The sequence below is a fragment of the Chaetura pelagica genome, unplaced genomic scaffold, assembly GCF_000747805.2.
Source record: "Chaetura pelagica isolate M959 unplaced genomic scaffold, ChaPel_1.0 scaffold405, whole genome shotgun sequence".
In the NCBI taxonomy this organism is placed as follows: domain Eukaryota; kingdom Metazoa; phylum Chordata; class Aves; order Apodiformes; family Apodidae; genus Chaetura; species Chaetura pelagica.
Genome location: NW_009953489.1, coordinates 2,088,326 through 2,112,053, shown reverse-complemented (window position 1 = coordinate 2,112,053; position 23,728 = coordinate 2,088,326). Strand labels below are relative to the sequence as shown.

Below are 23,728 nucleotides of genomic sequence, written 5' to 3'. Positions count from 1 at the left end.
GCTGGCCAGAAGCACTTCCTCTGCTCCTATAGGTTCGTCTGCTGAACTGACTTCCAAACTGCCCCATGCCAGATCAGATGTCCTGTTTTCTTCTTCAGAGAGGGAAGAAAGAGGCAGAAGGTCCTGTCCATGCACTGTGGGCTGAGCTCTGTTCGTTGTCATCCATACCAACCTTTACACTGCTGAAAGGAACCCAGGTGGCTGCTGCTCTTTGAAGCCAGGAATTCTGAGCAGCCACCACAGGTGCAGTACCCAGCTGGAGATGCAAAAAAAAAGCAGAAAGCCACAAGCCAGGAGAGGATTTCTAACAGGTGATGTTCATGAGCCAAGTCTGAAACTTCTGATATAAAATGCTGGAAGTAGAAGACCAGTCTGGAAGGTGGCATTGGAAAGCTCTGACCCCAGTGAGGTGGTTAAACCAATCCACACTTCTTCCAAGTACAGAACCTGCCATTCTGCTGCTGGATTTCTCTACTGTCCAGAGGTTTGAATGAAGGAGAAAGCCCCGGAGGACATTTCTGACTTGTTAACTTGAATTCCCTCAACCAAGTCATCCAGATCCCTTGTGTTCATCCAAGAAGCACTTTACTACTGTTTAGAACTGAGCCACGATGGAGGGGAAATAGCTGGAGAGTCACTTCCTCAACCTGATAACGTGGCTGGAAGACATGTAAGCAAAGCAGTTGGCAGGCCCTGGCCAGGCTAGGACTGCAGAGCAGCAGCTGCAGCTCTAGGCCATGGGCAGTAGAACAGCACTGCTCCATGAGCTCCCGTAGCTACGTGACCAAACCTGGAGCTGAGGCACACAGAGGTCCAGCATTTACATGTAGTCTCAGCCAAAAGGAAACCTTTCTTTTCCAAGAAGGCTCATGCATGACCAACAGTAGCATTTCAGTTTGCAGATCTGGTTTTATTTGTACAAATCTCCACAGCAAGCAAAAAGATGGCTCAGTAGAAGACACTGAAGAGTTGAGTGAAATCTCTGCTAGAGGCAGGAACATCCCCTGTCCAGTCACACCGTTCTCCTCCAGCTCAGCATCTTCTCCAGTCTTGCCCTTCTGAGAGGGCAGGACCTGCTTAGAAACCTGGGCCTGTTATTGTCAGCAGGACCCCCCAGCAACATGTGGTTGTACCTCTGTTTTGTGGGGTGGCACAGGGAAGAATCTGCTGTTGGACCTAAAATAACATGCAGGTGCAGAACAGGAGTTGTTGCTACCCCCCCACCCTGACTGCTCTGGTAGCTCAGTTGCCTGTTGCTGTTTTGAGGGCTTGCTCAGAAGGAAATTCTCTCTTGAGCTTCATGACCATTTCTGTTACAGGTTTTTCTTTTGTTATGGTTGTATGTTTCATTGTAGGCCCCTTCTCCTGTGAACCCCAATGCCCTGGACCGCACTGCTGCTTGGCTTTTGAATATGAACATGCAGTTTTTAGAAGATGAAAGCATTGACCCAGATTCCAAGCACAGGGATAAGCTCAGGAATAAGGACGAGCTCAGCCAAGCAGAAAAGGTAAAATCTGATTGGATGGGAACAAGTTTTTAAATAGAGAGGATTTCCTTGAATGTCGTTCATCTGAGCACCTGGGGACAAGGGGGGCTGTGTGGCACTTCCCTACCCAGGAGAGAGGGGTGTCAGGCTGCTCTGTGCCCGGCTCAGCCTCACAGGGACCTTCTGGGGAAGGTTTGGGAGGTTTTCACACACTCAGTGACTGGAAATACCCTCTGATGAAAGCAAGTAAGAAAAACAGGAGCCAGGAGTCAAGTGCTGGTGCAGCTCTGCAGCAAACTGAAGGCAGCCACTGCCTGTTAATTCCCCTATTCCTAGTCCCAGCTGCAGGGGCAAGAAAGCTTAAAGAGCAAACTAAGCACAGCTGGAAAAGAGATGAGAGCAAGGTACAGGCAGCCTTGTGTCTCACAATGGGCACGTGTGCCAAGAAGCAGCTTCCATGTGTAAAGGCTGTCAACAGACGTAAAAATTAAGTCCAAATTGTGATCTCAGAGACAGCCCTAGAGCCTGGGGTGACTTCAGTGTTGCAGTGACACTATATGGCTGTGTCACACAGACTAGGGCCTGACCAGTCTGGGGGGCCATCAGGAAGTCAGTTCCAGAGTACTCAGTGGGAGAAGCGGGGAAGAGACAGAGTAGGCCTGGCCAAGGGGGACAGAATTGGGCTAGAAATAAGGATGTGGCAAGTTGAGAGCTGAGAAGATCCCATCTTTGCTGCCTGCTGCTTCTGCAGGGTGCTGAGTTGGGCTCTGCCAGGACTGCTGCAGTTGGGCACAGTTAGCACTTGGGATGTTTCTTAGTGTCCTACTCTTCTGTCACACCAGCCACGTGTTCCTACTTGGTCCCACAGCACTGCAGGTATCACTCTCCCTCAGCCTTTTTCCTGTTTTTCCAGCACAGCCACATTTCTGGTTTTGTTACAATAGTCTCCTGTTCTCATTGTGCTGTGCTGTATCATTTTGGGACTGTCACTGTTTGATTCAAGTGAAATGCCCATGGCAGATGTTGTAGGGACTGGGAGGTACGAGGTGACAGCTCACAGCTGCCTGAGAGTTCAGCCCATTTCTTACTGGCTTTCTGATTCTTGGGTATTCCTGTAAATACAGGGCCATACACTGATCAGACAGCAGCTGACACAGAAAAGTGTACACGTTTAGCAGACTCTGTTTGCAGAGATACAGAAATCTTGGCTACCAGCTAAGCAGAGACACCAGTAGGCAGCACATCAAGGAGCTGCTCCCAGACTGGTGCAGCAGGCATTCAGTCAGTGAAGGGCTTCAGAAGGGGTTCACTGCTCCTTCCAGTCTGCCCTGGGAATCACAGTGGCAAGTGTTGCTGTTACAGTGGAACTGGAGTGAGGGAGAAGGACCACACGCTAAGAAACATGTGCTGGCCTTCTGCTCACACCTGCCAGCCCCTGCCCAGGCAGATGGCCCTCCATGTGGGCACTGCATGCCAAGCATTGTCACTAACCCCTCCCAGGCACCCTTCCCTGTGCAGGGGCTCAGCTTTTCCCAGGTGGGCCCTCTCTGCTGCTGCCCCTGGGCCAGGCTCACCCCGTCCTGTGCAGGGCGGGCCGGCCAGCACAGCCTGCTCAAGGCAGACGATGGTGGGATTGCAAACCAGTCCCTGTCCCAGGGTCAGAGGGAGTGCCCATCCCCAGGAGCCTGCTGTCTCATCCCCATGCAGCATCTTTTGTTCCTTTGCTGTCACATCAGTCACTGACATTACAGATGCCATTAGCATAACCTCTCTCCCCATGGCTGTAAGACATGAATGGTAATCGAGAATGAAACAAGTGTTTTAGAGACAGGAGCGACTCCTTCGGGCTCTGAGGCCTCTCCTGCTATCATTTGAGCTCACTTATGCTGCTCCTATTTTAAGGCTAGGGTAGGTATATGATCTCTTCAAGCAACTCCCTTCTGTCTGACTCCAGTGCTTCTGTGTAACGCTGTGGGCGTTTGTGTTCCCTCATCACTCCAGGTTACATGTGCAAACCCTGTTGTTCCAGTGCTGCAGTGAAAGCTTTGCTAAAGGAAAACCAGAGTGATCTGTTGTGCCTGTCCCTGCCCAGGCAGAAGGAGCTCAGAGGTCCTGCCCATCTGCCTGCCATGCTTCCAATAGTTTGGCAGTTCAGGAAGACCATCGGCATAGTAAATTTTATAATCCTCGGGAGTTGTTACAGTTACTTCTGCTGTCATTCAGTCAGTGGAGTGATGTTAGGAAAGCAACATGGATTTGTGTGAGCTGGGGTCCATCTGACTGGCCCACAGGCAGGAGCCTGGCTGCCCTCCCCCTCACAGAGAACTGATCTGCTGGGCAGGCTCCCCAGCAGGACTCTCCAAACTGGGACACAACCAGGTCCATCACTGGAGTGCATCACCCAGCTGGTGATCGCCAGAGGGGAAGGCTTGTACCTCCAGATAACCAAGTCAAGACACAATTTAACACATTTCTGTCAGTTCAAGAATAACACTTACGGGTTTGTAACAGACCTCATGACTCCAGTGGAAGTCTTCTTCACACATCTGACAGCTTGTCAAATTATAATCTGTGTGGTAATTATTCTAGCATTATTTCTAACGTTATTTCCATTGAGATATTTTTTTTTAAGACTATTTCCAAAGATAACTTTTTTGAAATTCAAGTGGGGTTTTTCCATACAGATGCAGGATGGATTTTCCTTTAGCAAAGCAAGTTGTACCAAGTGCTGTGCTTCTGCAATAGCTGAACCCAGTATTACTAAGTTAGAAAGCTGTTAATGTTTTTTAATTGCTTTATGTGATTTTTCTGCTGCTGGTTTTTAGCTTCAGCTGAATGAACAGTACAGCTGTGGGGTCTTGGCTTCACACAGCAGCTCTTCATGCAGCGAACCCTGGCTTGACATCTGATGGGGCTGTTGGAAATGCCAGGACCCACGAGGCAGCAGCGCTTGCTGACTCCTCCTCGGTGAGCAGTGACCACTTGGTGCCAAGGCAGCAGTAGCCTTGGTCTGTCCCTGTTGCAGAGCCTGGCAGGACCCAGGCAGCACCAGCAGCTCCTGCTTGGCTTCCAAAACAGCTCCAAAACAGCTCCAAAGCACTCCCAGTTATTGTTGTAGCCTGAAGAGCTCATGTGTAAACCCAAAACCCCACCCGTGCAGCTTCCCTTGCCTGCCTTTTCCCTGCGCTGTTACTGTGAGGACGTTGCCAGACGTGTTTGCTGTTCAGTCCCTCTAACCTGCATCCCCTGTGAAACGCCAGACTCTGCTAACAACCCCTTCTCTGAACCTGCCAGTGACCTGCCCGGGGACGCAGCATCGCTCCTGGCGCAGCGCGGAGAAGACTGAAGAGGAGGTGTCGGCACGAGGGGTTGTCTGACCCGGGTTTGCAGCCAGTTGATGCCAGGAGAGGGGCTTAACTGGGTTATGGGGAAACCCTGGCAAGAGCAAAGCCCTACTCAGTAACACACCACATGTGTTTTCTCCTCCCGTGTCTGTCCCCACGTGCTGTAGTACCAGCAGGACTTAGTGCTGCTGCAGGACAAGCTCCGCATCTCCAACAAGAAGCTGGAGGAATACGAGACTCGCTTCAAGTGCCAGGAAGAGACAACACAGAAGCTGATGCTGGAGTACCAGGCCAGGCTGGAGGAGAGCGAGGAGCGGCTCCGCAGGCAGCAGGAGGACAAGGAGATCCAGATGAAGGGCATCATCAGCAGGTACAGGGGAGGTGGAAGTGCTGGAGATGACAGTAAGGCAGGCAGCTTGGCCGGTGGTAGAGCTGATCCCTGGTCAGAAGAATCATGTTTCTTTAGAGGTGCAAACAGGTTTCCCATGTGGATTTTCCTGCATTTATTCACTGCCCTTCTGGGTTACAGCCCCTTGTGTGGGATTTCAAACCTTGACTCTTTGATAGGCTTGTCCCTATCAGTGCTACCTGGGATGAGGAAAACCCCAACATTTTCTTGATTGACAAAGGCAAAGCTTCAGAAGGGGAGAGCTGGCAGCCCAGTTCTTGGAGGGTCTCGCAAGCTTGCAATAGATTTAATGATCAAAATGTTCTTTTCCTGGTGATTAGCTAAAGATCTTGTGGTGACATCATCCCACCACTCCTAGCTGTAAATCCCTTTCCCTGCCCAGCGGGATGTGGTGTTTACATTTGCCCAGGACACAGACCGTTCAGTGCAGCTCATTTCATCTCTGCCAACTTGGTGCTGTTCATCAGCCCTCATAAATAGGTCAGCCTTCATGTACCTGTGTCACTTAAGCTTTGGGACAGTCTGCTGTAGAGGTCTGTGGAGAAGAGCAGGAGCCAGAAGAAAGACTGGTTCTAAACTACTGGTTTAGTGTGTAGGAAGAGGTGGTACCGATGAATATGTGTCTTCTTTGTGTTCAAATGCACAACTGCAGGTCCTGTGAGCATCTTGGTCTGTGTGCCTCAGCACTGCAGTTTCAGATGAGGTGGTTTGACCTGGTATGGGTGATGAGGGCTGCTGTGTGATGCCAGTTCCACCTGTAGGCTGAGCTTCTCTGGTAGTTCACATCTCTTCCCGTGTGCCTCAGAGCTATACATCACCCCTTAGCTTCCTTAATGTCAAGGCTAAATGAGGACAAGATCTGCATCATTCACTCTGGGTGGCTGATACAGATGTGTGTGAGACTATGTGGGCTTAGCAGAACCCAACAAATGTAATTTTTTGTCTTGTCCGTTTGGCTACCAGGTTGATGTCAGTTGAGGAGGAGTTAAAGAAGGATCATGCAGAAATGCAGGCTGCTGTGGACTCCAAGCAGAAGATTATCGATGCACAGGTGAGTCCCAACCCCAAGGGCTGCAGCACTTGTCAGGGTGAGTGCCAGCAGCCTCCCTGCCAGGCAGCACGACAGGACTGTGCCTTTGGGTGAGTCAGCAGAGCTGCTGGCAGTGACAGAGCTGGTCACAGGATGTCATTTATTGTCACAGCTTTCACATTCGTACAGCTCTTTGCAGCCTTGGAGCTGGGCAGGGGGCACTGAGGGGTGGCAGCTGGTGGAAGGATCCTGCCCACAGTTCAGTCAGTTTGTGGAAGGATCACATCCTCATTGGCTCAGTCTCAGGTCCCCAGAGCATTGCTTGGGGCTGCATGTTCCAGTAATGCCTCTAGGACCTGGATGTGAGGAGCACACAGCCTGGCCAGAGCAAAGCCAACAGCCTTTGGGTTGTGGCTTCCAAGATTGGGAAGCTCAGTTATTCCTACAGATTATAACAGCAGAGGAGCATCAGATGATGGGTGCAAAACATGACACTTTAGAAAAGAGAATGTGAAAATATAGTCCATAATCTTGTACTTTGTCTAGGCAGGGATCAGCATCTCAGCAGCTCAGCCTTCCTACAGGTTGTGGCTGGGTAACAGGATATTCGAAGCTTCCTCTTAACAACACTATTAATCCCTTGTGAGTCACTACTCATGACTAATTTACTGTATAGCTAATTAAAAAGGAGGTGAGACAGTAGTAACTTTGTAAAAAGAATGACAGTGTTTCTGTGCAGTAATTCATTCAGGGCTGGGAAATCATCCTGTTCCCACCTGTGCTCCAGCAGTGCCCGCAAGGAGCTCTGGCTGCCCTGTTCCTGCCTCCTCGGTTGATATGTGGGAGGTTCTCCAGGGGCCAGGCTGCACTGTTCTCCCTGTCATCTCAGGCTGTACAAGAGTGTTGAACATGTACAGTGGTGGACCTTCCAAGTGACACAGAGGCAAGTGGCCATGCCCCTCTGCCTTGTTCTGGTCCCTCCTGGTGGTGGCAGATGGAGAAGGATGGTGACTTGTTCAGTGCCACCAAAAGCAGGAGAGGCAGCAACTGGCTGCAACACAGAAGCTCTTGCTCCCATCCTTACCATACTATAATCCATGAGAGATGCCATCAGAGCCATCCTGGGAGGCTACAAGTCATTGAAACTATTAATTTACACTAACAAAAATCAATTAAACACTGACAAGAATAACTGCCTTGGGAGAGTGCTAGAGGAATCTTACCATCTTTGTAACAGCTGCAGTTAGAGCAATCAGTACAGTGAATTTCTGTATAACTGAAGATTTAGAGAAACTGTTCTCTCCATTTTGTTCAGGATGCTCGTGTGAATCCAGCTCACGTTCCACAGGCAAAGCACCTTTGGTGCCCTGTTAATAGCAGTGAGATTTCTGTCTAGCACTTAGAAAGCCCACACCTGAGAATGCCAGAGAGAAAGGTCCTAGTCCAAGGGGCCTCTGGGTCCCTGTCTCAGGACAAGCCCTGGCATCACAGAGGGACAGGTCTCCATCCCTTCCCACTGACCATCCCCTCTGCCCCTTCCTTTGCAGGAGAAACGCATCGCTTCCCTGGACGCTGCCAACGCACGGTTAATGAGTGCCCTAACGCAGCTGAAAGAGAGGTACAGCATGCAGACACGTAATGGGATCTCCCCCACAAACCCAACCAAATTGCAGATTACAGAGAATGGAGAATTCAGAAACAGCAGTAATTGTTAACCTGCCGAGGGCGCTGCCGCGGGAGGAGGCCCGGGGACCGTGCAGCAGGAGAGCCGCGGCTTCCGAGAACGGCTGCTCCTGCAGAGACACCAGCTCCCTGCTGCGGACCGCGCCTGACTCAGCCCTGGTGGGAGATGCTAATGCCAGCACGTTGAGGGGACAGAGATCCAGAGTGAGAGGAGTGGCATAAGGAAATAACAGCTATTTGAGAAGCGCTGTCACTGTTGGATTCGAATCAGTGTTTTAATGTTTAAACAAAAGTAACCTTTTCCTTCTAAACTGCCCAAAGGATCTGTCTCACCCCTCCCAGCAAGGAATAAGGTCCTTGTCATTGCAGTAAGCGAAATAAAGGGAGCTGGGCAGAGCCTGCAGCAGGCAGAGGCCCAGGCAGGCCAGTGGAAGGATGCTGCTGGATGCAGCAGCAGGAGGGATGGCAGCCAAGCTGGCCTGCCCCCCCGGAGCACAGCCCTCTCCCCTCTGTGGCATTTGTGAGGCCACTGACTTCTCCAGCAGGTGACTGCAGCTCATTACTGTTTAATTAACTCCACCCATTCAGGGAGCACAGTCCTTATGAAAGGTCAGGGTGCCACTGTGGCCCAGGGGGAGCTACATGGGGGGCTACAGTGGCAGAGGAGTGGAGAAGGGAAGGGCTGGCTCTGCTGGGGGTCCCAGGCAGCCCAGGGGAGCAGAGCAAGCCCAAGGCTCTGGCAGGCAGGTGGAGGAAGGAGCTAGTCAATGGTGACTTGATTCCTCTCTCCAGCTTCTGCTTCATAGGGAAGTTTTCATAAGCAGTAGCCCCCAGGGCACTGTCCCCACACACACACTTCTAGCCCCAGAATAAAGCAGATGTTGCCTGAGCTTGGTCCACAAGCTGTGAACAAGGTGCAGGTGCTGGATTTCCTAGTGCCCACTGTGGTAGAGGGGGAGTGAGGGGCTATGTGCCACAGCCAGCTCCTTGCTGGACAGAGGGGTCATTGTGGGGATGTCATGCTCTGTGCAGACATTTGTACTATTTCTGGGGAGAAAGACAAAGAAACAAGAAAAAGCCCTGAAGAACCATGAAGATTGGTAATTGTATTTCTTTTCTTTCACAGTATGCATTAGAAAAAAAAAGATCCCATTTTCTGGAATACTGTCCTCTTTAAATTGGGAATGAGCACTGCATGGAAATTAACCGGCTCGAAGAATGTAAAACATGGTCATAAGGGAGTAACCAACAGGAACAGCAGCCACCAGCGAAAGCCCCCTTGTCAGGAGCTCTGTGCAGGCATAAGCCAGGATTAGACTTTCCTGACTGCTGAAAGGCAGCTCGGCACAGCCAGACACGTTGTGCTCAGCAGAGGGGTCACCTCCTTAACGGGGGCTGGTGCCGCTGCCCTCCCGCCACGGTCTTTGTTGCTCTTTTTTTAAGTTAGTCCTTCACAACTCCCAGTCTCAGAGCAGGTCCCTCGTACCAAGGGCCAGAGATTTCTCTGAGATACGGCTGACAGTGTACAGTGTACAGGACATCTGCCTATTCCTCCCACTAAAGTTTAATGCACTGCTCAACGCCTGTCCTAGCTCCTCCTGCCATGTGTAAATGTACAAAGGGACTAGGATGTCCACGGGGCTCTGCACAGCGTAGGTTCCATCTCCAGCCTCACCCCACCTAGGCTGCCTGAGCGGGACACTTTGCCAGTAAGCGCTGCCTTGCCATGCTGCCCGCAGCCCTCAGGCTCCCTAACAGCATTCTTCCACATGCAATTGTTTTCAAAAGTAAAGATCTTTTTGTATTACTATTATTTTTTCCTAAACGTTTTTCTATTCCCTGGAAGCCCTGGGCCCAGCCCGGTGCCGCCTGCTCCTGGGGGGAGCCACCGTGGTGCACTGAGGCCTCCACAGCCAGCAACGCCTGCAGCGCGGGGCAGTCACCGCAGAGCCCTGCCGGAGCTCCTCAGAGCAAACTAGTAACTATTTATGACAAGTACAGTCACCTTTGCATTTTGGAGACTAGCACAGATGGCTTTGAAGAACCTCACAAACCTGACAAGGTTACAACTGGAGAAAGACCCAGACAGGTTAGGAGCACCCGGGGTACTGAGGCCGTTGGGTACGTACACTGACACCTGCCAGCAGCTCAGAGTCAGACCCATTGTAAGAACCCTGCAAAAAAAAGACTATTTTAAACTGCTGTTGCCCTGAGATGTGTGTTTAGAGCTGATTGTTTTTGAGTTCCAAAATATTTGTGTTGTGAGAGATGGAAGTTTTTCAAGAGAGAAGGAACCTAGAGGAATGGAAACACTAAGAGGGCACGGGGCCGAGGCCCCACCAGCAGCATTTCCATTCCTACACAGTAACTTTGGGATGCAGTCAGTGCTCTCCATAAGAGCTGGAAAAAAGAAACACCCACAAAACAATTGTTTAGTACTGAAGCTAAGCACAGCACAGCTTAATCTTCTCAACCACAAGCCAAGGCGCTGCTCCCCCCCCCCTCACCCTGATCTGTCTGAAACTCCTGGTTAACCTCAAACTTGCAAATTACTGAACATACATTGTTCTGCCGAAATAGTAGGAATGCTCAAATCCTTCCACAGAGAGTTATTAAAGTCTTAGCTGTTCCAGTGCCAATACCTGCTGGAGTTGTTGCTTAGTTTCCTGAGCCAGTATGCAAAGAAATTAAAAATCAGGATAAAGGCTCATTACAGTAATGATTGCCCCACCCCACTCCTTTTTCCCAACTCATTCCCCACAACTGTCAACAACTGGACCCGCCCATGACCCTAAGAAGCTTTGGGGGTAGGTTTAAAGATCCAGGCTCAGTTCAGTTCTGTTACTTCAGTTTGTGTTTCTGTTATTTATAAACTGTACGTGTGGGTATGTGCACGTGTGTGTGTGTGTGTGTGTGTGAGCAAGGGAGCCAGTGTGAGCTCCCGTGGCCAGGTTCCCTGAGGTGGCCTCATCCCTGGTTCCTGGTGTAGCAAATCCACCCCAGAAGCCACCCCAGAGGTGCCTCTGGCCCCAGAGCAAAGCAACCACTGCCCGTAGCGTTTGGGAGCGGCTCCGGTTTCCTCTTCGTTCACGTGCTTTCCCAGTGAGAGGTTGTGCTGCAAACGCCTCCAAGTGTGAACAAAAGGAAAACACACTTAGATTTTTATCTTAATACAAGTCTTTTTTTTTTTTTTTTTGTAAATGTTTTCAGTGTTTACTGTAACGTATCTATCTCACTAACAGGTGTATATAGTAACTTACTTCTGGTGCTGCTTATTGGGTCAGGATTGGCTGTATCTCACTGCTGTTCTGCAGAGCTGGACCCAAACTACCAAATCTGGATCCAGACACAGGTTATGATTTCAGCCTCCTCCCTTTGGGGATCTGAGGGAAGGGGAAGAGAGAGAAGCCTGGGATCCAGATTTGGTGTTGGTCCTCCTCAAGGATTCTGTTTTAAGAGTTTTATTTGGGGTTTTATTGAACTGTAGTGAACACTGCTGAGAAATGAGCAAAGTTTTGTGTAAAGGGGGATGAAATGGACTGAACTGTATCCTAAGGTCTCTGTGGACTGTAAGCATCACTTATGGCTTCAGTGCCAAAAGACTGGAGGGACCCAAGTCCTTCTCCAGGCCAACAAATACTACAGTGTGGTCACCAGCCCCTTTTGCACCCGTTTAAGCAAATCCTGCTGCCATCCAAAGAGTCCTGTGTCACTGCATTGTCATTCAAGTCCCGTTGTTTTTTGTTTCCTGCTTTTGCAGTTGTAAAGCACTGATTGCACTGTGAGAACACCTGAATCCTGGCCTGGAAGCCAGCCCCAGAGGGTGCTGCAGGGTACAGGACACAGGTTCTGCTACTACAGATATTCCTAAAGGGAAAAGGGACTTGGTGGACCTGAGCAAGGCTCTCCTAGGAAAGCAATCAGCAAGCAATTAATCCTTTCCAAAGTTCAGTGCTCTTAGGCCTTCTCTGCTACTATTGTCCATACCCAAATGCAACAGAAACCACAGCAAGGTCTTTTCTGATGAACAGGGGGAGGATTTTTAGTCCCAGGAGATGGAAGATGATGCACTGATGTGTTTGTCCAGGACAGCCCCAAAGTGCAGCTCATTGAGCTGCACAGGGCTCATTCCCCTGCCATCCCAGTGCAGGGGGAGAAGCCCCTGGGAGACACCTCTGCCAGCAGCACCTGTGACCAGCAGTGCCAGCAGCTCTGCCAAGGTCCCTGCCCTGTCCCCAACACGCCTGGAGAGCATGAAGCAAAAACTCCAAAGGGAAGAACAGTGCCCTTTGCCCCTGTCCCTGGGCTGGAGGGCTCCCAGGCAGCTCCATCCTTCCCACCCACCATGGCTTGGGGTCAACCCTTCCCCAACAGCTTGTGGGCAGAGGAAGCCAGGCCAGTACTGAGACCTGGTGTGGTCATGGCTACCATAAGATCCCTGAACCAACCCTGACTGGAGGGCAGTTTCAGAGCAGATAGCTCAGCCACAAGGCTTGGACATGAGGCACCATCCCAGCTGTGAGAGCCACCAAGCCCTGCTGACCCTGCATGGGCAACTGCTGCCTTTTTCTTTACCCCGGGAGGAGAATCTCAGATGTGGGGAGAGGGAGGACAGCAGCAGTATGTCCACATGCAGCTCACAGGCCTTACAAACCAAATCCAGTCATGAGGGCCTTGCACAACATTCAGACACAACCAGGCTTTGAACAAGGGCGTCACATTCAAGCATTGACTATCCCAGATCACCCAAACTGTGACCCTGCTGTAAATGCCATGTGGTTCTGCATCAGCTCCCAGTACTCCTGAGTTTAGTCTCCATGTTCACATATTCCTTTATCATACATCACTGTGTCTTAAGATATACCTCTCTCTGTATATCTGCTTAGGCTGATACTTGTTCCTGATAAGCAGTTGCTATGTTTTATATCCTCTTATAAAGAAAAACACATTTTTTTTGTAAGTATGTTTAAAAAAAAAACCACAACAAAGTGGAAGTGTGTGCTGAATCTTCTTCAGCTCCTTTTAAACTATGTAATAATGTACAGAGAAAGTTGTTGGTGTTCCAAGAAATGATGTGGCTGTGCAATTTATGTACATTTGCAATTAGAAATATTAAAGATTTATTTAGATATTTTACGTAAGTGCTCCAGAACTGCTACTCTGTCATTTCCAGTTTCTACAGCATCCTCACACACACTGGCCACGTGCACGTGTGAGTATTTGTCTCTGCCTCCCCAGACAGATCATGGCCAGGCAGAGCAGCACCTTCCCACAGCTCTGGGGGAGGGACCCAAGATGGGCAACAGGGCCTGGGGCAGCTCCAGAGGGAGGGCAGATGCCGTGGAGGACCATGGTTGGGCTCACTCAGGGAAAAAACTTCCCTCTGTGGACAAGGAGGGCTCAGTTCCAGCACCAGACTGTTTACCTCTCTCTGTATATCTGCTTAGGCTGATACTTGTTCCTGATAAGCAGTTGCTATGTTTTATATCCTCTTATAAAGAAAAACACATTTTTTTTGTAAGTATGTTTAAAAAAAAAACCACAACAAAGTGGAAGTGTGTGCTGAATCTTCTTCAGCTCCTTTTAAACTATGTAATAATGTACAGAGAAAGTTGTTGGTGTTCCAAGAAATGATGTGGCTGTGCAATTTATGTACATTTGCAATTAGAAATATTAAAGATTTATTTAGATATTTTACGTAAGTGCTCCAGAACTGCTACTCTGTCATTTCCAGTTTCTACAGCATCCTCACACACACTGGCCACGTGCACGTGTGAGTATTTGTCTCTGCCTCCCCAGACAGATCATGGCCAGGCAGAGCAGCACCTTCCCACAGCTCTGGGGGAGGGACCCAAGATGGGCAACAGGGCCTGGGGCAGCTCCAGAGGGAGGGCAGATGCCGTGGAGGACCATGGTTGGGCTCACTCAGGGAAAAACTTCCCTCTGTGGACAAGGAGGGCTCAGTTCCAGCACCAGACTGTTCCTGCCGTTAGTGAGACTGAATGGGGCTGAACTGGAGGCTTATGGCCTGGGAGGGCAAGGGAACAAACAGCTGCTTTCTGCTCCTCTGATAATAATCCTTGCTCCTGTCAAGCACCTTCCACTCACAGCTTCCCAAGCCCTTCACAGCAATCAGCTCCCACCCTCCAGCTGCAGTGGGTGCTCAGCAGCAGCCGCATTTTTGCAGCAGGGGATGTGCAGTAGGAGCACAACTTTCCCAAGGCCTCCAGCAAGCTACAAAAGCCAAGCAGCAGGTTTTCCTCCCTCTCCCTCTTGCACACAGGCTTCCCACGCACGTCAGCCCGAGCTCCAGAGCAAACATCCTCTGGAGAAGCAATTCAAAGCCAGCCAGTAAACAAAACCCCAAAGCCTTGGCCCTGGAGACAGGGAGTGCAGCCGGGAAGTCGATAATGACAGGAGCAGAAAGGAAGGGGCTGGAAGAACCAGAGTCATTAGTGGAAACTTGTTGTTTGTGCTAATTAGATCATTATCTGGAAACTGCTATTGATGTTGCTATTTCAGCTCCTGCTGCTGTTCACAACTTTATTTTATCCATGTCTATTGACTGCCCATGCTGCCCCGTCCTGCAGGAGGGACCAGCAGTGCTGCCCTGCAGCCCAGCAGGGATGGAGACCTGACCCGAGCCCGCAGGAAGGACAAACAGGAGGGAAAATTGCATCACATCACCAGAATAGGCTTTTGATTTACAGCAATTTCATACCAGTTCTACCCTACACCTGCAGTAAATTGTCAAAACTCAGCAATGACATGAGCAAACTTGTTTCTGCCATCAGAACTGCAAATCACCCTCCCACAGAGGCAGTTCAGGCGCAGGGCAGGGCGACCAGGGGCTGTCCCTGGCACCTCCCAGGAAGCTCCTGAGGGCAGGGGGGCTGTGGCACCTGCACGGTGCTGAGCACCCGAGTGCTTGCTGTGTGCAGCCAGGACCCACCACTGCTCACCAGCACTTGTTTTGTCCAGGTCAGCAGCAAGAATACCGGAAATGGGGGAATGGGAAAGGCTAGTGACCTGTACTCCCCACACAGGGGGTGTGAGTCCAGCCTGCCTTCAGCTCCCCTCACCACCCTGTGCAGCCCCTCAGCATTCCCTCACTCAGCACTGCCAAACCACCCCCTGCATCCCTGGCTGCACCACAGAGCAGACCAGAGAGCAGAACTGTGGTCAAATCCATCCCCTCAGCCTCCCAGATCCAACAGCTGACAGCAAACCCATGCAAGGTGATCAGGTTCAGCCAAATTCCATGTGATACCAGCTCCCACATCCAGCAGTGCAGGGGCAGGGCTCTCATCAGCCCACAGGTCACCACAGCAGCTCCAGCCCCTCCCAACTCCCAACACCCAGAGCACAAGGACAAGCACCTACCCTGATGTCCAGGCCCGGGCAGGAGCAGGTCCCTCCTCACTGGGGTTTCCAAACTGTGTCACCATCTCTTGAAGAATGCTTTGGCCTCTTGATGACTGGCTGAAGGCAAGATGATTAATACAATCAGAGGGAAAAGCTGGTAAAGAGGAGTCACCTGCAGGGCTCAGGGGCAGGAGCTCCAGCTGAGAAGACTAAGGCTGATGGGGCTGGACTTGGGCCTCTCACCAGAGCAGTAACTGTGTCATTAGCTGAGCACCTCCCCCTCCAGCTGTGTTTTAAAATAAAGTTAAAATGAAGTATCTAGATGTGTGTGGCAACTGAAGCAACCTGCTTGTTGCATGTTAACTGTTCCCAAAACATTTGGGAGGGTGAGTTGGGCATTTGGTTAGAGGGCAACTAAGTTTCTTGACCCCAAATCAGAAAAATTTCAGGTTATTGAGCCTGCAACAGCCTTATACAGGGAAAGAACTCCAAATCCAACAAGGAGCCACCAAGTGAATTTGGGTATATTTGGGCCAGGTACAAGCCTGCAGGGATGGGGGATGTCTGGATGGAAACCCTGGACTTGGCTGCCTCAAACCTTCCTCAGATGTTGAAGTGCTTTATACCCACTGTGTCTGGTAACAAGACAGACCTCACTAATGTGCAATGTTCATATTCTACATGTCATAAATGGAACAGTGAGTGCTGTGTTATTCCCTGAAAACAATACATAGAGAAGTACAATCAGAAAAGTAATGCCTACTACCTTTCATGTATTGTTTCTTTTCCTGGAAAGGTACCTCAGGATTAACAAATTATCCATGCATCAGCATTCATGTTCTGAATAAAGCAGCTCTGGCCATTTTTTCCACATGCACAGACTGGTAACTTAAAGGCCAAGTGAAATTGCTTTGGATGCTAAATAATATGCAGAGGAAATTTCATTAGATGGGAGGGAAGAGAGAAGTGAGTTTGTCATTAACTCACTAAAGTACACTTCTGTTCTGTCCTCCTCCTCCCCTCAAGAATAAGATGGCATTCAATTTTCCAATTACATAAATACATGAACACTGGATTACTAGAGGCAGATAATTAAATATTTTGACAATTCTGACAAGGGACCCTTCATATTTGAAGTGGGAGATGAACAGGGCATATACTGCATCAGCCTGTGTGCACAGCCTACAGAAACCTGAATTAGATCCAGAGAGTATCAAGATCTCCAAAATGGAGAGAGGTCTTACCAGTGCTCATTCTATACAGGAGTTCATTTATTCCACTGCTATCAGGGTAACTCATACAATAGCAAAACCTAGATATTCCAGGCCACAGATTGCACTACTCATTCGCAGCTGTAGCATTTCAAATCCAACTCTTCTGTAACTGTCTTCACAGGACATCAATCACCAGGTGAGGGGACCTGTCAGCTGGTTTCTAGGAACACGCTGCCAATCGCAAGACAAATGTCAAATGTCACAAAATAAGAAGTAACCATTTTTCAACTTGTGAATGTCTTCAAATACATTACAATGAAAGTGCAAAAAAAATATGACCCTTTCAGCTTCATTTCTTCTGACAGATGCCAAACCCTGGAGTTTGGCTTTTTATCTTCATACTGCAATAATCTTTATGAAACTTAAACAAGGCTGAGGGCAGTGGCTTTAGTCTACAGTTGTGCTCTTACGTACAATACATAAAGTTTCAAACAGTCCAGCTGTTGGACTGAGAGAGATCATCTACTACTACTCTTGCTGATTTACAGAAAGAGAAGAGAACAAGGGATGCCCACACCTGATATTACCACCTGCTGGGGACCAGTTTCTCATGGACTCGACTTTTGCATCATATTGCCACGCTGCCAAAAGCCACGTAGGAAAACCACATGCTGCCTGAAACTAACTCCTGGAGAGAAACTCTGAATTCCTTCTAAAGTAAAAACTCACTCGATGCTGTAGTGTGCATTTGGGTCATGCCATTTAATGGATGGGCTCCCTCTGCAAGGACAAAGGGCTTCCAAGGCCACGTTCTGATTCACCAGCCACTGGAACATCGTGTGTGCTCCGGTCAGTCTCTCGGATTCAAAGCTCAGGGCCCAGAGGCCTCCTCACAGCTTTGTGATCCTCAACAGCATGAGGAACCCTACAACATCACCAGCTCATTAACACTGCAGAAGAGATTAAAGGAGGAAAACCATACTCTGATGTAGACATACATTATTTGTAATAAAACATGAGATCAAAAACAATTACACTGAACAGCCCTGAAGTTCCGAGTCATTCCTGTCCTTCCAGCCAGTCTCGTGTTCTGCTTAGCCCCCCAAACAGAGGAAGTCATGGACGTAATTATGGAATGCACAGTTCATTTCTTGAAAAAGAACACTTCTCTGGACAGCTCCAGCAGTACAGCCCAGCATTCATGACAAAACAGCCTGTTAAATAATATAGATCTACTCTGTACAGAGTCCTACTGCTATTTAAGGGAAAAAAATAAGAATATGTGCAAAGACAAAAAAGTCTGCTCTAGGTGTGGACCTGCAGGTCCAAATGGTGTCACAAACATGCAAAAGGCAAAAAATAAGCAAACCTAGAATGCAATTAGCCTGCAGTCAATGACAGGACTGGTGTCACTGGAATTTCCAGGAACTCCTAGGCTGTATGCAGCAGCAGTGTTTGGTACCTGAAGGCAAAACCACCACTGGATTCACCAAATTTGATGTAATAAAGTAATTTTTTCTGTGAATAAGTGTGAGCTTGCTGGACCTGTGAAAGCAAAAAGGATAAACATCCTTACATTTTCTTTAAAAAATTAACAGTACTTGTCATGGCAAAGACACGTACAAAGAAGTAGAAGCCAAAATATGATTTCAGTGTTAAGACTGACCTATAAAAGAAGTATATAAACAATGACCAAATCTGCATTGATTCCAACATGTACACCCCAAGACACTGAAAGAAGAGGATCAAAGCCTGAAGTCTGACCACAAGTGTAATTCCAGGTTTGAGTTTTACAAAGTCCACAACTAGTATTTGAGACTGCAGCTCCTGACTTGGACACATCCAGAGCACCTGACTCCTTTGCTGTGCCGTCCCCATCAGTGCAGCCAGTCCTGGGACACTGGCTGTCACCCCACTGCAGTTTGTTCCTTGTCCTCACAGGTGGCTTTCTGGACACTCAGGATGAAAACACAGTTTGTCACGTGAGGTGTAGCTTGGGTCCAAGAGAGGTGCACCAATAGCTACTGCCAGGATGGGAGCTTCTTGAGGAGTGTAAATAAAAACGCCGCATTAAATAATCCTGACGATCAGATGGAGGAATCCAGTGGGGATTCATTCTCAGTTCTGTCCTGGTGAATTAGCACAGTTAATAGCGATGACTTCTGCAATCTGTGAGTTTGGTGGCCGTGGCTGTGCGGCTCAGGAGGGGTGGGTGTGCAGCTGGTGCCAGGTGAAGTCCATCTGTCTGAGCAGCACCCACAGCTCGGCGCTCCGCGGCCCCGCGGCCGCACACCGGGCGCTTCTCGTCCAGGGCAGCCAGGTGATCCTCACAGAAACCAACCAGCGATGCCACCTGCTCATGCAGTGGGAGGGACTTGTATTTTTTCTGAGCCAAGCAGAAGAAAGCTTCCACAAAGGCTTGCAAACACATTCCTGCAAGGAAAAGGTGCTCATGGGAGATGCACAGCACAGAGCTCTCTGGCAAACTACCTGCTTTGAGCATCAAACCATCTCGTGGTTCTTTGGGCAGCGCGGCCAGGGGTGTGTGTGCTGGGTGGGGACACATGCAACCATCTGAGTTTACTTCTTCTAATTTAAACAGCAGCCATCTAGAATGCTCAGTAAGAAAATAAACTGTCTGTCCTTCAAGACCAAAAGACAAGGTTTCATCTGTATGTAGCACATCTGAGCTCATGCAGTGTTTCAGTGCAGGGCACGTCCCAGCTGGGGCACCAAGGGGTGAGATTCCAGCACTGGGGCTACATTTTGCTGTGTGCTTTGCAGACATCAGCCTGGCCAGCAGCCTGGCATCCAGAGGCAAACTGGTACAGCAACAACTGATTTTATGATATTGTACAATTAAATTGATGTAATATCAGCCTTGATTTCTGCTGCCTCAAATATTAAACTGCAATTGAATCAAATACACAGTAACATATTGAGCTTCAAGGAAAACAATCCACCTGGCAAAAAAACCAAGTTTATATCAGCACCTGATCTGGGCCATTTAAGACTTGTATTTTTAGAGATGGACCTAAAACAAAAGTTCAAACTTACAACTCCTGAAACAGTGAGTCACTTCAGTCTGTGGCACTATAAAGATAACCCTATTACCAAGTATCACCTGATTGCAGAAATAAATTTATTTGAAGTGTTGCTTTCCATCTGCAAAGGCTGCAGAATCCACAGCTTTCCTTTTGAGGGTGAAAAGGCCACTTTTTCAGCCATACCCAGTAACTCTAGAGCAGTTTTGTTTCAACTGAATGAAAAACAAACATTTGAAGAGTGTACGAAGGAGAAAGGCCAGAAAATTCTCTGCTATAATAAAACTCTGGAACAAAAGTCTCCTGCAGAAGCTCCATGCTTCTGCTCCATGCTGCTGCAGTACAGACTCTTCAGGTGCTGCTTGATCACATCTTACTAATAACACATTACCACAGCCAATGGAAACAGGGGCTCCATATTAACACTAATTATTGTATTTAAAACCTTGAAGTAATACCTACTTTAATTCTTAATTAAGAAGCCAGAGCACAATTGGTTTTGCAAAATGCCAACCACATGGAACAGTTAGAGCAGCTTTGTGCTTTAACTGGCTCTCCCAGTGTGAACATGCACTTAAGAAGATTATTTTAGATGGAGATACTGAAAGGTTTGAGTTTTTAAACTTAATGTTGGCTTATTGATGATGCAGGAAAGGCACCTTTTCAAAATATTACAATTGCATTCTGAAGTATAATTTCTCTCAACCAAGGCTGCAGCTAGGGTTGGTTACAATCGTGGCTCTGAAAGAGCCTGCAGAGGAATTGTTGAGTTATCTGAAGGCAGCAGCTGCCAGCTCACTGAATTATTTTATCAGTCATGGTGAGCTGCAGGCAGGGAAATCACCTTGGGTAGCAAACCCACAGTCTCCCCCAAGAGCAACACTCCTGGGAAGTATTTAGTGACACAAGTGAGAAGCTGCTGGTTTACAACAGCCACAAGAGTCACTCTGCTGGTTCCAGCTGGGGAGGGCCAAAGGCAAAGCCAAAGAAAAGGGGGGTAGTGGGTGTTTTGACACCTAGATAACATCTGGTTCATTGAGACTGACAGCAAATCTCTTAATTTTGGAAAGTCTGAAGGTTCACTTGCATTTCCAGTATTTTTGTTAGTGGAATTCTACCAGCCAGCTACATAAAGGACAAATCCTCAGATTTTACACAGCCGTGAAGCTAAGGTGACCCTGACTGACCTGAAGTAGCACTGGAGTTCAGGCACAAGAAACCAAGCTGTGTCCTCTGCACCACACCTTCCTTTTCTCCCTTCCAATCTTAGGTCTGGATTTACTCTATCAGCCATGTGAACAGTATTTCACCTGTTCTCCTTTTGCCTTATCTGACTGCATATGTGCAGACTCCACAGAATATTATATGACACCTCTGTTCAAGCAATGCATTTTACAAAAGCTATGGGAAAGCTGACAAATGTATGGGCTCAATTTCATATAGAAATGTAATAGTAATTTTAGAAATTAAGTTATACATTAAATGGTGCGTTTAGGCCAATAATATAACAAGAAATTAATCCCTGAACTCTATTTGATAGATTATTGCTTCAGATCTAAAAACGTGACCAAAGCAGGAGGGGAGGTGATTCACTGCTGGAAGCCAGGTTGGCTGTTTGACCTAGTCCTGTATGGGCAAAGAGCTGAGAGCTTTGCTTGCAGCACAGAAGCACTGCTGCTTCTCCTTAGTGAGAGCCCATTGAACAGCTGAGTTCTGTGCCAGTTGGTGCAGAAACCTGCTGTCCTGCCCTCACCTATCACAAAGACAATGAAAATATAAAAAAGGAGGGGGGACTCTATGGGAAAGGAAAAGACTACAGGTATCTTTGTCCCCAAAGTAACCTTTTTGGGAAGAAAGATAAGTATATTTATTTCTAGCTCCTGCATAGCTTTTGGTTTGGTTGGTTCTTCCTAGACCACGTAAGTGCTCTAATATGGACCTTCCTACACTGTCATCAAGTTGAAGCTCCCACTGGGAATGGTTTTAAATGCTTCTCTAAAAACAGCAAAATTGCAAGCATAATAATGGGCTTGCAGAGACCTGCTCCACTAAATACATCGAAAACCAAGAGGGATCTGTTCTGCAGATAAAGGGAAACTGCCACAGAACTAAACAGAAGAATTGGTTGTACTTGTATGTGCCTCAGATGTACAAGCCTCTTCCCCATTTTTAAAAATTGACTATTTAAGGTGTGCTTGAGCTACCAAAAAAACCCCTCAGCTTCCCTAGTCTTCCAATACAAAACAGTGTTACCTGATTCTCTGTGGTCGATTCCCAGGCTGTTCCACCTCCTCGTGATATCAATATACAAGATATCCACAGAGGCCATTGAGAAACTGCTGTTACTCAGTTTGCAGTGTCTGTTGAAAACAAGCAAGATAAGGAAAAAAATCTCATTACATCCAAACTTCCAAGGTGGGAAAAATTCTGCAGGACACACCTTGGAAACATGAGCTTATTTCTGAAATGAAATGACAGTAGTAATGACAGCATTTCAGAAAAGGACCATATAGTTGATCCTTTTTCCTCTGGGAAAAAATAAACTAAATATTTGCCAATATTAAAAATTATAATTTAACATGCATTAGGAAACTGCAAACACTATTTCACTGAGATATGGCAATTTATTTTAATGTTCTTAAACGAAAAATGTTGGCATTCATTCTGTGTTCCTCTGACAAGTGCCAAATTAAGGCTGGACTGAGCAATAGAAAACACAGAGCTGGAATCAATCCTACACTGGTTGTGGATAGAGCAGATGCCTTCAGTCATTTTCTGTATATTGTAATTTGTATAAATCAAATTGTTTATATTCATTCACAAATGCTAAATGCATCTGCATAGAAACAGGATCTGTATTTTAAGAGTACATCTGCTTCTCCTGCTGCTTTCTTTTGTCATTGTCAATGAAAGACAGAAAATGAGATATTTGTACCATGACTGGAAAAGATACATCCATTTAAAAAAAAAAAACACACACAAAAAAAGCACCTCACAAATAAAAGAATGTGAAAAATAAATTGAGTTCCTTGCCATTCCAAGCTGCGATTTCACAATGCAAATCCTGAGTGCACAAAGCACAAGGAAATCCCTTCCCCTGGCCCGGGGCTGTGCCCCCCAGCCAGAATCCCACCGAGTGCCCCAGTTCTGGCTGTCACTTTCTCACAAGGGTATTCCAACAATCCACTGGAACGTGACATGTTGACTAAGCCTCCAAATAGCATTTCCCAAGGCATCACGGATCTGCTCTGGAATAAAGAGCCAGGTCCTACAGGAACCTATCAGGTATTTTGGGAGCTTGGAATGATAAAAATTCCTCTGGTTTCTGAAAAAAATGTGCAATGTTTCAATGGAACTCATGGGGAAAAGTTTCTCTAGAAGGCATTACTCAACCCACAAGCTGAAAGCATTGCTCTGCCAGGGCCTGCTTCAATCTGATGGACCTTCAGGCAAGCAGAGGGGTAAGGAAGCTCCACTTCCAGCAATGCCTCCAGCACCCTTCCCCTTACCAACCTTATGAATGTCCGGAAACCCGTGGGGCCCAGCTTCGTTGTCCCTCTGACACCCAGAAATCGGATGAAGAGAGCAGCCACCCTGTCCACCAGCTGCAAGTGGCTGAACTGCTTGGCATACTTGGGGAACACCTGCTTGAGACACAGGGAGGGCAGCCCAGGCTCTGGGGCACGGCCGGTGTCCTGCTCCGGGGCGGCCTCCAGCGCCTCCTCCTTGGCTTCCGACACCTGCTCCAAAGCCTGACACCTGCAGCACAGGAAACAATTGTATCTATTGTTAACCCTGTTCTTACAGGATCCAACAGTTCTGTCTTTCAGAGGTTGTTTTTTTTAATTATAAAACAATTTTTATGGGCTCTCTACAATAATGAAAAATGAAGAACAAACCCTAGGGCAGAAATCATTCATCAAACACTCCCTGATGCCAAAAATCACACCTACAGATACGATGGACAGAGATGCCCACCATTGCCAGGGGACTTGAGAGAGCTACTGCTGTCCTCTAACTCCCATGACAACCACTGGGACCTGGGCATAACTACATCATTTTCCTGTAAGTTTTGAAACTGTATCTTTTACACTAAACCTCTCCTTTACCAAAATCTGGGGTTTATCACCCCAAGAATAGGTGCCTGATAAC

At 48.0% G+C, this 23,728-nt stretch overlaps 2 protein-coding genes across 2 annotated transcripts in view; one reads left to right on the top strand and one right to left on the bottom strand.

Annotated features, from left to right (window-relative positions):
• The window catches only part of DAB2IP (DAB2 interacting protein), a 136,914-nt gene extending 128,857 nt beyond the window's left edge, over positions 1–8,057 (top strand). Inside the window, exons 13-16 of the mRNA XM_009998939.1 lie at positions 1,356–1,508; positions 4,999–5,201; positions 6,204–6,291; positions 7,818–8,057. Coding sequence (XP_009997241.1) covers positions 1,356–1,508; positions 4,999–5,201; positions 6,204–6,291; positions 7,818–7,985 — 612 coding nt within the window. The 3' untranslated portion in view covers positions 7,986–8,057. The remainder of the gene's footprint in view (positions 1–1,355; positions 1,509–4,998; positions 5,202–6,203; positions 6,292–7,817) is intronic.
• Positions 8,058–18,678: 10,621 nt separating this feature from the next.
• Positions 18,679–23,728, bottom strand: part of TTLL11 (tubulin tyrosine ligase-like family, member 11) — a 47,847-nt gene continuing 42,797 nt past the window's right edge. Inside the window, exons 7-9 of the mRNA XM_009998938.1 lie at positions 23,090–23,335; positions 21,830–21,936; positions 18,679–18,965 (exon numbers count right to left, since the gene is read on the bottom strand). Of these exons, the coding sequence (XP_009997240.1) occupies positions 18,679–18,965; positions 21,830–21,936; positions 23,090–23,335 (640 nt within the window). The remainder of the gene's footprint in view (positions 18,966–21,829; positions 21,937–23,089; positions 23,336–23,728) is intronic.